Below are 13,059 nucleotides of genomic sequence, written 5' to 3' on the forward strand. Positions count from 1 at the left end.
GAAAATGAAATTTGAATCACACAAATTTCTATAAAGCTACTTAGTATTTGGAATTATTATAGTCTGAGACATATTATTAACACATTTGACTGTAATTAGGGGACTCTGAATATTATTAATATTTATTCAAGTTTATTCTGTTAATGTATGAAGGTGAAAGGGTCCTGTGTCATGAAGAAATGCTATTCAATTTAGTGGTTTATAACAAAGATCATAAATTTCTTCTGAGGTATGAGTTTTTGAGGGCAAAAGTCATTTCTCCTATATGCCTCTGCCCACATGTGCTTCACAGTGCTTCACAGAGCACAAAAATAGCAAAATACAAGTCAAGCCCATGATCAGCCAATGCCAAAATCACAGACTCCCAACAACACAGACTCCATGTTGGTAATAAACAATACTGCTCTCATTTTCTGCTGTGGCAGGGAACAAAAAGAATCAGAAAGCTGACTTCACATTAGTGACTAAATTGGAATCCACTAGGGATGTGAAAAGGCAGGTACGGGAGGGATTAAAGCAAAAATGCTAAGCTGCATGAAGGACAGCTGCAGGAGAAAGCCGCTTTTTCAAGTGAGTGCCTCTCACACTCAGTAACCACTTCCTCCCAGTGTAGACATTTGCCTCCAGAGAGCGACTCTCTCACAGGAAGGAGGTCATCTGAGGACAACGAGCAATGTCTTAATTCTGAAATTTCCCCAGAAAACATTCTCATTGAAACCAATCCTCTCTGGTCTTAAAGTTGAAGATGGGCACGTATTGAGGAAGCGCCGGAGCCGGCAGTGCGGACTCTACCCAGGTCGCTTCCTGCATGGGGCACTCGTGGCTGCAAATCCATGTGCTTTCAAACTGCCCAAGGTGGCTTTAGAGAGGCGCTGGACTAACCTGATGGCCCCAGGCCAAGAAAGGCAAGTTAGTGATTCGCACTGATGGTTGTCAGAGTCACGGGAAGTCTGAGTTGACAGATGGCCCACGACAGAAGGGCCCATTGTCTTCCTACTTACCCCTATAGGGTTCAGTTAGAATTTTAGTCCATGTGACCTGTCATCCTTATGTGATTCTTATGGACACGCAGAAGTGGTTCTCAATCTGTGGATTGTGACCCCCTTAGGGTTGCATATCAGATATTTACATCACAATTCATGACAGTAGCAAAATTTCAGTTATGAAATAGGGACAAAAGAATCTTACAGTTGGTGGGTGACCACAACATGAGGAACTGTATTAAAGGGTCATCGTGTTGGGAAGGTTGAGAACCACTGATGCAGACAGATATAAAGTATCTACAGAGCTAGCATTTGGCTTAACGCTGGTTCTTCATCTTAAACATATTTGGAATGCAGATATTTAGCCTGGTGCTTTTCATGCTGTCGGCCCTCAAGAGAGTTTAAGCCGGAAGCTTAGTTATTTATGCTTTTTTCCTCAGAAGTACATGTTGGAGACAGATCCAAGCTAGGTCTCTTGCAATCCGCTCCTTTTCTGTGCTGATTTTGGCAGTCCATTCAAATCATACTGTTCCTTCAATCCGTGGGTTTGTATCAAGAATTTCTGTGAGGAATGGTGGCTTAGAGACTGAGCTCTCCATAAAACTGGAATAATGCTATGAGTATCAAGCAGATCATTCAGATAAGGGTTTGTATTTCTCCCAATTCAATAGCGATGGGAACCATGCATCCAATAAAACACAAATCTACATAGAGTAGGGCCCCTTTTACTTATTACCTCCCTTACTTCTTCCTTAGGAGAATGAGGCTTTAGAGAAACTCCTCGTGGCTTTGGAAAAACATTTATTTTCAGTTTTAATTAGGGGTGTGTGTGTGTGTGTGTGTGTGTGTGTGTGTGTGTGTGAAGATGTGAGTGCCAATAATTGTGAAGGCCGAAGGGCACTGGCATTCCTGGGGCTGGAGTTACAGGTAGTTATGAGCCACCAAATGTGGGTGCTGGGAATCAAACTTTGGTTCTCTGGAAGAGTAGCAAGTGCTCATGACCACTGAACCATTTCTCCAGCCTCATGGCTTTTATTGTCTGTCTTCTGTTACCTATGGTCAACCATAGCTCAAAGACATTAAATGGGAAGTGCCAGACATAAACAAATGGATGCTTTAAACAACTTTTATTATTGCATACTGTTATACCTGCCCTATTTTATTTTGGAATTGTTGCACTCTGGCTGCGCCAAATTTATAAATCCAAAAAAAATTTTAAAGATTCATTTATTTCATGTATATGAGTGTTCCATCTGCATGTACACCTACATGCCAGAAGACGGCATCAGATCACATCATAGATGGTTGTGAGCCACCATGTGGTTGCCGGGAATTGAACTCAGGACCTCTAGAAGAGCAGACAGTGCTTTTAACCACTGTGCCATCTCTCCAGCCCTTCTAAATAAAATTTTATCACAAGTATCTATTATATATAGAGAGAGTTTCATTCCATGGGAAATATCAAATAATCACTGGGATCTTTGAACTTCATCTCTACAGATAAGAAGAAACTTCAGTACAGGTAAAACATTTTGGACTCTGTAAAAAGGAGTTTAACTATAATATGCTAAATTTCTAGTTATGATACATCTTTCCTAAAGCATTTCACAGATTGAGCTCTATGTCTATCATTCTAAAGAATCAATATCTCTGATATACCAGAATTTATAGAATTTTATAGTTTCTAAGAATCACAGTACTAGTTATGCATTTGATAACAAGTATTTTAAATAAAATATATTCATAAATTGAAACTATAAATTCATGTACTTTAGCTTTAAAAGAAACATACCCTAAAATGCAAAAATGAGACATACATACATGTCAAAAGCCTCATATGCACATATAAACTACCACATACATTCAAATAAAGACATGAATAGCAAATATTTCACGAAACTTTAGCCCTCAGAAATTTCTTCTGGATTTATTCAGCTCTCTTTCTCTCTGAGGCTGATTTCATTGTATGCATAGAGAAGACTTTAGAGGTAGGAACTGGTGAAAATTGTACCAGCAGCCAGCCCTCCTGCATGAAGTTAGCCATGACCTACAGAGGCTTTAACTGAAGTTCCATTACATGCACAGATTCACACGGCTCCATTTATATGTATGACCAGTGTCAGAGCCAGTGGCTCAGAGACTCTAGGGAAGCTCAAAGGACAAATTATCTTAAACACGTTCCTTGCAATATGCAGTCACAGTGTAAGGGACAGACACGTAACGTAATAACTTCATTTTATGGCACGTTGCTCAGTTCACACACTACAAAGAGCTTCATAATCCTTCCACTTAATCTTAAAAGGATACTGAAAGGCAGAAGCATACATCCTGTTTTTAGAGTAATAGCTTGAAAGGCTCTTAAATGCTTCATTCTAAGTCACCCTGAGTCAAAAATAAACTGTAGAGTCACAATTCAAATGTAGGTCTGTCTGACTACAGATACAAATTTTTAAAAAACTTTATTTATGTATATGAACACTCTATTTTCATGTATGCCTGCATGACAGAAGAGAGCATCAGAAAGAAGAACATCAGGTCTCATTATGGATGGCTGGGAACCACCATGTGGGTGATGAGACTTGAACTCAGGACCTCAGGATGAGCAGCCAGTGTCTACCATTGTGGAGCCATGTCTCCAGGCCCCAAATACAAATTTTTAAGATACATCCCTAACTACCTCCTAAGAGCCACGACTTCTGGTCTCCTGGGGAGAGATGACAATCTTCTACCAAAAGTTTCCAATGACCATTATATAGTAGTCTGTAAATTATTTTAAAGAGGTGCTTTTAAAAATTCAATATAAATGGTCCACAGGAAAATAACAGTCCCAATCTAGATTTTCTGTTATTTAAATTGAGTAACACAGCAAAGATTAGAGCATTGCTAGGTTGGTCCTTAAATCTAAATGAGCAGCAAACAAATCAGAGGTGACCAAGAGGCAGAGAAAGGCAGGCCCTGACAGGATGTGCTTCAGGATCAGCAGGTGTAAATTCCTGTTGCTTAAACCAAGGGGTATAGATCATAGCTGAGGCTAATATTTCCAGCTCGATTTCAATGTGGAAAAATTCACTTGTGATCAAACTGGATGAGAAATGGGTTAAGAATTAGGATTTGTTTTACTTAAGCTAGTTTTGGGAAACTTTGACTTTTAAATTCTAAAAAAATTTCTATATATTTTTTTGTAATTTCAAGGCAAATGTAATTTCAAATTTTAAATCAGAGAAAAATTAAACTACAACGAAACTGCAAGGTTCTCTATAAAGGCTGATAGGAAGGAACAGAAAGGCCCACACTTGAGTTTGCATCTTGTTGGTGAAATGGAGACACATGCCTCTTTGCCGCTCACGGCTCAGAATTTCTTCGCTCATTTCTTTATTAGTAACTTAAAATACGAAATGGATTTACTTAAACAAAAAGGAAAAAAGTATAACAGAACACGTTCTTGTGGCAAGCGACTTCCTGTAAGAAGCTTTGGAGGAACGGTCAGGCTGGCACCCACTATCAGTGCCGCCCGGGGGAACAGACCTCCTGGCTGGGCCTGCTAACCACCAGAGAGGGAAATCCTCAACTCTTACCTCAGGCTGATGTTCTTTGCACATAATAAATGGAATAGTATACGAATGCCAGAACTAAAAAAAAAAAAATGTGTTCTATTCATTTTAAATATATAAAATATTTTTAAAAGATGTTTTAAATGAAGATATTTGTATTTTGATACTAAAAAGAATTTTTCACTCCAGCTCTTATCTTCACATGTACTAGATATCTTGGTATGATTATTATCTTCCAGTGAAAAGCAACAGTACAATTCAGCACAGTCCAATAGTGGCACTTCCCCTCGGACAGAAGCGGCAGCAAACTTGAATGTTTATTTAAAACATTATTTTTAATTATATGTATGTATGTGGAGATTGGTACGTGCATGTGAGCTCAGTTTCTCACAGAGTCAGAGAAGGGCAGCAGATGCCCTGGAGCTGGAGCTACAGGTAGTTATAAACAACCCAACCTGGGAACCAACCTCGGGTCCTCTGAAAGCAGTACACATTATTAATCTCTCCCTCTGGACGTTCATTTTTTAACTAGAGAAATAACCCCTCCCAGGACTAAGGATTTGGAGGGACAACTTGGCACCATTCTAACCTTATCAATCGTGATAAGGTTAGAGAGAACCAAGGTCTCAGAATAGCAGTTGAAAGCAAAAGCCATCCGTACGTGGAAAACCATGGGTATTCTTCATGAAAAGAGAAAAGTGGAGTCTCACGGAAGAGAAAACTGGATATGAATAAAGCAGAATAATTCGCTTGCTGTGTTCTGACTTCAGAGGAATTATAAGCAAAGAGAAGCATAAAGCAAAGAGATACCCACTTCAGTCTCCCAATGGAGTCCCTTACGCAGGGACAGGAAGGTTACTTCTTTCAAGTGGCTGTGCCATCAGTCAGGAAGACTGCACGGGAATCGTGTTGATAATCCCTGCCAGGCAGGAACACAGAGCTCAAAGACACCTGTGACGCACAGATGAACCATGTCTCTCCCATGTGTCTTTAAGGTCCACAAGCTAAAGTCTTTCTTTTCAAGATGGTGGTACTGGGTGGCGCTGTGGACTTCCAGGAGAAGATGCTTTGAGGAAGGTTTTTAAGTCATGAGGATTGTGCCGCTGATGGGGACCAAGTGATCCTGGCTCGTAATTCTTGCTTCCTAGCTCTAAGGTGAGCATTTGGTTTCCTCTTATTCCCTTTTGGCAGCCCGTGACCCCCAGTCAGAGGACCAAAGACAACAGGTCCACCAGATCAGGGACTAGGGAACACTAAAACCAAAGCCCTTTTCTTTATACATTAGTTCTCTCAGGTATGTTGTCATATGACAACTTGCTAACACAATCTATGATCAAAGAAATCACCAAAACCCGACAGTAAAGACCCCAGCTTAGACTCCACCCCTACAGTTGTGGGGATGTTCGTTACGGTGCAGTCTTGAATGTGTGAAACAGAATGTTCTCCCAGATAAACAGACTTCTTCTGTTGTTATAACGGAAACGAAAGCAGCGAGTGACACATACTTGGTGAGGGAGGACATTATCTCATTGATTTGAGTTCCTGCTTTATGTGGCTTGTCATGCCTGCTGATGCTCCCCATGGTCATAATCTGTACAGAGTCTCGGAGCATAAATGGAAATATGTCTCAAAGCCAATGAAGTCATTTCTCTAGAAGAGATTACTGTGTGAGGTCTATGCAGAAGAAAGATGCTTAACTGAGAACCTTGAACGCCACAGAGAAACATTAAAACCTTCAGCCTTCTTCAGGAGTCTCAAAGGCAGAACAAAAACAAAAGGCTGGATGCTGGCAGCCGGAGCCTCCCACTGCCCCTCTAATAAGTTTGTTGAAGTTCTTCTAAGTCATTAAAGGCTTGTGGTAAGTCAGATGCCCTGTTTAGGTAGATTAAATCACGCAGCCTCCCCCATGGCAGAGATCTGAAGATGTACTAATTGCTTTCAATAATAACCTAGAGTGCAGAGGGAAAGCAGAAAACTTCACAAGGATTCCTTTCTTAGTCTGTGGGAATGAGATGCGCGGGAATGGGATGCATTCAGAAGAGTGCTCCCCACCCCGTGCGTGTGTGCGTGCATGTGCATGTATGTGCTGGGGGGTGAGGCCTGGCGTTTTGTATCATATAGAGCTTCTACATTATTTGGGTGAAGATGAGTTTGGCAGAAGAAAGTGGGTCTTTGAGAGCCACTGCTATATGCTTTTGGACTGCACCACTGGCAAACATTTCTGCCATTAAATAATGTATAAATCAAGAGAGCACCAGGTTAGATCTGCCATTAAAAGTATGTGTAAGTCAAGTGAGCACCAGGTTAGATAAGGCTTTCCCCTTCTTCCAGCAGTGATACACAGTACACCGAGACCAGGAGAACACTGTCCTCTGTCATAGGACTGAGAGCCACTGCGCTGTTGAAAGGGTTCACAGCAGAGCTTTAGAAGAAAGACCATTCTTGGCAAACCAAGAATAAAATACCTTGACGGGGGAAACTGGAAGCACGGCATATTGAAAGGAGGACTCACACAGGGGAAAGCAGATTCTCTGGCTTCTACTGGGTTTTCATTAAGGAAAAACGGAATGTCAAGTCTAGGACCTTACAAATCTTAACTCAGTAAAAGACTATTCTTGTTGAGTCAAGCTGCACTTAAAATGCCAGTGTGGTTGTTTGCAAGCTGGGATGTTTTCTTGGCTGTGCTCATTTGTTTCCTTTTAATATTTCTTCCGTAAAAGGGATTCAAGGTTATTTAGGCAAACTTACCACACTCTTGTACTTCGTGGAGAAAACTGGGGCTAAAACTAGGTGGTGTTAGTGACAGAACATATTCATATATAACCATTGTAAGCAACATTAGAAGGAAAGAACTATCCCCCCACCCCCAACACACACCCATGACTGGTGGTGTCACCAAAGTTTAACAGCTGGTACTAACGCCTCTTGAAATAAACCCTCAAATCCTGTTTACCTGAGTGAGTGATTTCTGGTAAGATCAGGTTGGCGCTCTTGTAGGATTTCAAGGATGTTGGGTTGACGCAAAAATGCAACAATTTTGTCATTGTAAGCTGAAAAAAAAAAAGAACCAATAATTAAAAAAAAAAATCTACTACTACTTCTATGCTGTTCCAAATTCAGACTTTAAAAAGTTTATTTTCTGGCTAATTTTCATTTCACTCATTCAAGTCCTTAGTTTGGAGCTGGTCTGCAACTGTGGCCACAGTTGTCTAAGCTGTTATTTGATTGTCAGGGTCACACCTAATCCATGTCACTTGCTATTCTTTTTTAGCTCATCTGATGCACCATATTTACTTTCAAATGACAAGGTTAGTTCACCAACAAAATTCTAGATATTCATCATTTTAAACTTGCCGAAATCAACCTTAAAGCCAGGCGTGGTGCAAACCTCTAATCCCAGCACTTGGAAGACTGAAGCTGGAGCAGAGTTTGATATCTACCTGGGCTACACTGTTAAGACTGTCTCAAAAGCTAGACTAAACCAAAACCACCACCAACACCAAAATGCCAATAGCAGACAACCTCACAAAAATGACAACCATAAGAAGCGCAAACCATCTTCTGGCTTCAGTCTTCTAGCCAGAGAGGTAAAGAGAGAACCAGAGATCCCCCGCCCCAAACAACAGTCACAAAAACAGTGACAGCCACAGCCACAGCTACAGTGTTAATGACAAACTGTGTGGAAATGGGTGCCAAATGCAAACGGCTCCGTAGCAAGCCCACTGTATGAACAAGAGCAACACAAAACATCAACTATTAGCAAAACAGATATTTTAAAATAATCTACAAACTACTTAACATGGCTGTAGAAACACCAAAATTGTTCGTTAAAATTCATTAGGGGTACCATTATTACCTCTCTATCAGGAAAGTGAATCTGTGTATGTAAGATTATTCTGCTTAGTTATATTACTAATAATCACAAATAGATAATAAATATGGTACAGAGAATCAAGGTTAGAGTGTCTGAATTCTCAATACCACTGAGCCTAGTAATTTTATAGGTAGTTGTACCTGAAACTTCATGCTGTCTATACACACATATTTTAGTTAAATGTTTTTGTTTTTGTTTTTGTTTTTTAAACAGGGTTTCTCTGTGTAGTCTTGGCTCTCCTGGACTTGCTTTATAGACCAGACTGGCTTTGAACTCACAGAGATCCACCTGACTCTGCCTCCCTTAGTGGTGGGATTACAGGTGTGCACCATCACCTTGCCTGTAGTTAAATGTTTTAAAAGTTTTTAAATGCTATCCTCTAAAATGAAATTCCAATGTCAACTCTAAGGATCCCAAATGAGCATTTCATGATAGGTAAATACTTCTGTAATGGAGTTGCTTTTCTATTCCATACAAGATCAGAGATGAGATACTTCTTAAGCAATAATTTTATAGCTCTTGAAAGTTATATACGTGGTATTTATTAACACATTACATGTTAATGATGACATTATCAAATGCAGACAGACTTCAGCCTTAGATTTCTTATCTGCTGATTGTGAAACTTCTTTAGGTCATGAGTATTAGAGTATATTCTATGACACAGAGTTTCTGTTGTTTGTTTCTAGAGTAGATTGTAAATGCACCCACCACCACAAACCATGTAGTCAAGCGTCCCACATTAGAGAAATCACAGGGTCAGCTCATCTGGAGTATAATGGAGGTGGCTTCCTCTGGGAAAACCATCTTCATGATAACGATATCTTCCCTAGCAGTTAAGTATTGTGGTGTTTAAATGAGAATTTTAAAGCAAAACAAAGAGAAAGCTGCTCTGATTTACAATGGGGGGAAGAGTCTATCTGCCTCTCAGCAGTTTCTCCATTCTGCACGCTCCAGGTTTGAGATCATGACTACCTTTAGCTTCACCATTTTAATACCAGTTGAGAGTGGTTTTCGGACCTGGAAGCTTGCGTCTGTTTATTTCAGTCTACCATCTGGAGGTTTTGTTGCCTTCTGTTTGTTATAAAGCCCTGAAGAATGTGGTGGCCTTGCAGGAGTAGTATATGAGACCGCCATGGATTCACATGCCACTTAAATTCTATCTCAGGGTGCAATATATTCTAATTCTATGTTTGTTCAAATGCTTAATTTACAATGATTGCAGATTATCTCATTACCTTCAACAATCCAATACTTACTAAGCAAGGCTACAGGATTTTTATTTATTTATTTATTTATTTATGTTTGAGACAGGGTTTCTCTATGTAGCCTTGGCTGTCCTAGAATCACTTTGTAGACCAGGCTGGCCTCAAACTCACAGAGATCTGCCTGCCTCTGCCTCCGTGGGTTCTGGAATTAAAGGTGTGAGCCACCATGCCCAGCTGCTTGCCGGATTTTATAAGGCAGAAGCTGTCTTAGATTCAAGGAGCTAAGATTTTGTTATAAATTTCTTAAGGATAACGCAGTGGTTTTATGATGCAGTATAGGAAGTGGAAGGCTGGCAGGAGGCCCATGTCAGCATAGCACGCACTCCGGGCAACGACACGATAATACTGGCAAAGATTTGTAGGAAGTGCGGACATACCCACTGGCACCATGTCCTGGTACTGCGGCCTACTGACTGTATTGAACGTGCTGGATGGCCGGGGAAGAACTGGCGGTCCTGCATGCCGAGAATCCTCTCCTACCTGCAGATGCAAACAACAGTTATACCAAGAGCTAGAGGACTCTGTGTTGGCCTGTCCAACTGAGCTGTTCAAAACACTTATCCAACTGGTCACAACAGGTGCCAGCTGCGGGGCTGAGCCCAGGTCCTCAAAAGATCTGGGTTGAGACAGTCCTGTCTTTGACGGAAGCTGGGTCGGAGAGTGTGTGTGGCTCAGTCGTTCAATCTGCTTGTAATTACCAGGGCTGCAGAACCAAAATAGCAGACTGGTTGATCAGGAATAACTTCTGCAGGGACAGAAACCCAACCTGCCACGGGGAACAATCAGAGAGAGGAGATGGGCGACGCAGTGCGTATCGGGGCTGTGCCAGGATATCCCTTTTTTATCTACCTAGGCACAGGAGGGAATTCCCTGGCTTGGCAGAGGAGGAGCTGAGGTGCTGTAATCTTCCTGCGGGGCTGTGCATTGGGACATAGCCTCCTCAGACGCAATTTTACACGTCCATTAGAGGACCTGGTGTAACAGCTCTTTCTGGTTTGAGCCTCCCACACCAGACAGCTCACAGTAGCAGGTGTGCAAGCTCAGAAAGAGGTTGCCCCAGCCTGAATTATTTATTGTGCCTATTGTAGACTTAGAAACTCCTACAAATAGATAACCCAAACCACTCATTTGTGTTCTTACTAGGAAACTCTGACATTGCTTAAGCTGGTGTTTTCTTTCTTTCTTTAAGACAAGTATCATGGATGTATAAATTGGTACTTTTGAAAATGGAACTTTTCAAAAGTACCGATTTATACATGGTCATCAACATAGCAGCCAGAGTTTTATACTCCCCTTCCTCACCCCAGCACCCTCAAAGTCCCTTTAAAAGTTTATCAAGGATTGTTATTCTTATTTTCCTTCATTTAAAATACAGTTTTAAATGTGCTGTCCATATTAGGAACCCGGGGAGTAACTGTTAATTATTTGTATTCTTCACACTCTCAGCCACAGGCTTTCTGCACTGCAGCAGGTGTTTGCTTCCACAGCAGCGCCATCAGCAAGTCTACTGACTGCAGACCTTGCTGAATGACGCTGGGATGGGTAACAGGCAAGACCCGTTACACTAACCAGAAGTTTTCTCAGGCTGCTTCCAGTGGAGAGACTCAGTCATTCTTTACATACCTTTAGGCAGAGAACTTAGCGTTTAACACACCAGTCTATATAATTCCTCTCCTGTCAGTATGTTGCTATGTGTCAACATTTCCTAGAACAGCCGAAGGTCTTCTTAAAGACCTCACTTCTTAAAACCAGACCACAGGGCAGTGGTCAGTTGCTCCAAGAAATACAGGCACTGCTTCAAGCACTCTGCCGAGCGCTGCATCACAAACCATATTCTTTGAGAAAGGCTGGACCACGCTGTGGCTGCGTGCTGGGTTACTCTCTGTTCAACTGCTCAGCTCACTTAAGTTGCTAATGTATCCTTGGGGGTCCCTCTTCTACAACTGACTACCCCTAGGCCAGGAAAGAAACTCACAGTTTTTGAGGCAGAGGTACTGAAAGAAGGGCACGATAGCTATTAATCTCATGCATGCTTTCTCAGAAACACTGTCCTGGTGAGACAGAACAGCAAACTGCAGCTTGTGAAGTCACCATAAAGTAAATAGTTAAAGTCCACTGTCTACGTGATAGAGGCAGGTAGAGCCCTGCTTACACTATGCACACTAGGTCCAAGGGTGAGAGTTCAGTGGTATTTGTTAAACTGAATGCAGTCAATGTCCTCAGTTCACCAGGAATGGCTTGCAGGGCAGCAAGATAAAGATTTATTGGCTACTCATAAAACATAAATATTTTCATGCGTACCTCACCCTGCATTAGACTTATATATCATTTTTATATGAGCTTCCCGTGTATAATCTTCTATAAACAGTGAACACATGATGCATTAGAGCAGTATGAACAGCATGGGGAAAATTCCATGGGTGGAATTTTGATGAATTGAATTCAGTTATTTATTGCATTCATAAGTTTTTCCTTATAAGAAAGCCTTCGGAATATTTGACCTGCAATATAATACTGGCTACACGATACGCCTTTAGAAATGGCAGGCAAGAAAAGAATCTCAATTCCATTTGTCTAAGGGAACTTTTAGAAGCCACAGTACCCACACAAAGAATGAACTTATACGAAGGAGAAGAAAACCCAGCCACAAACAGTCCTCTTAGGTATTGAAGCTGTTCAAAGAAAAATCAAACAAGAAGAGCTGTTTGTGCGGTTTGGGTCAGGGTATTGGAGAGCCCCCCTGTGGTTACTGTGGACCACTGCAGGCCGGAAAAGTGAAGGGCAGCCTGTCACTTAGCTCAGACTGTTTTCTCTGGGCAGGCAGCGCACACATCAGTTCTGCCAAATGCAGTCTTATTACAGGTAATCCCAGCAAGGATTCCACCGGCCTACAGATTCACCCTCGGCATCCAGAAAACCTCATCTAAGAAATTCTTCTAACCGTGCCTGGACTGGACCTAGGCCCCCTACACAGATGCAGTCCACAGACAAGTTGGGCTCCTACGGGTCCCCTTGTAAGAGGGCAGGGAGGGCTGTCTCCAACATGGACTCTGTTGCCTGCCTTTTGGTCACTTCCCCCTGGCGGGGTTGCCTTGGCAGATCACAGAGGAAGAGGACGAGCTCGGTTCTGATGTGACTTGATGACGCAGGGTGGGTGAGTAGGGGGCTTCCCCTTTTCTGAGTAATAGGGGAGGAGGAATGGGGAAGAGGGAGGGAGGGTGGGCCTGAAAGGAGAGGAGGGAGGAGCCTACGATCAAGATGTAAAGAGAATCAGTTGATTAATTAAAAAACAAGTTTTTCCTTGTAGTTAACAACATTATCTGTCTTCTGTGAGCATTTTGTATATTACCAGCTCCCCTTTTGTTAAACTTGAAACTTTATTC

At 41.7% G+C, this 13,059-nt stretch overlaps 1 protein-coding gene across 4 annotated transcripts in view; it reads right to left on the minus strand.

Annotated features, from left to right (window-relative positions):
- Nucleotides 1–13,059, minus strand: part of Hecw2 (HECT, C2 and WW domain containing E3 ubiquitin protein ligase 2) — a 349,936-nt gene that overhangs the window by 65,017 nt on the left and 271,860 nt on the right. For all 4 annotated transcript variants that reach the window (XM_060368357.1, XM_060368358.1, XM_060368359.1 and 1 more), the window contains 2 exons: nucleotides 10,054–10,156; nucleotides 7,488–7,584 (listed from right to left, as the gene is read on the minus strand). In XM_060368357.1, coding sequence (XP_060224340.1) covers nucleotides 7,488–7,584; nucleotides 10,054–10,156 — 200 coding nt within the window. The remainder of the gene's footprint in view (nucleotides 1–7,487; nucleotides 7,585–10,053; nucleotides 10,157–13,059) is intronic.

This window comes from Meriones unguiculatus, chromosome 15 (genome assembly GCF_030254825.1).
Source record: "Meriones unguiculatus strain TT.TT164.6M chromosome 15, Bangor_MerUng_6.1, whole genome shotgun sequence".
NCBI lineage: Eukaryota > Metazoa > Chordata > Mammalia > Rodentia > Muridae > Meriones > Meriones unguiculatus.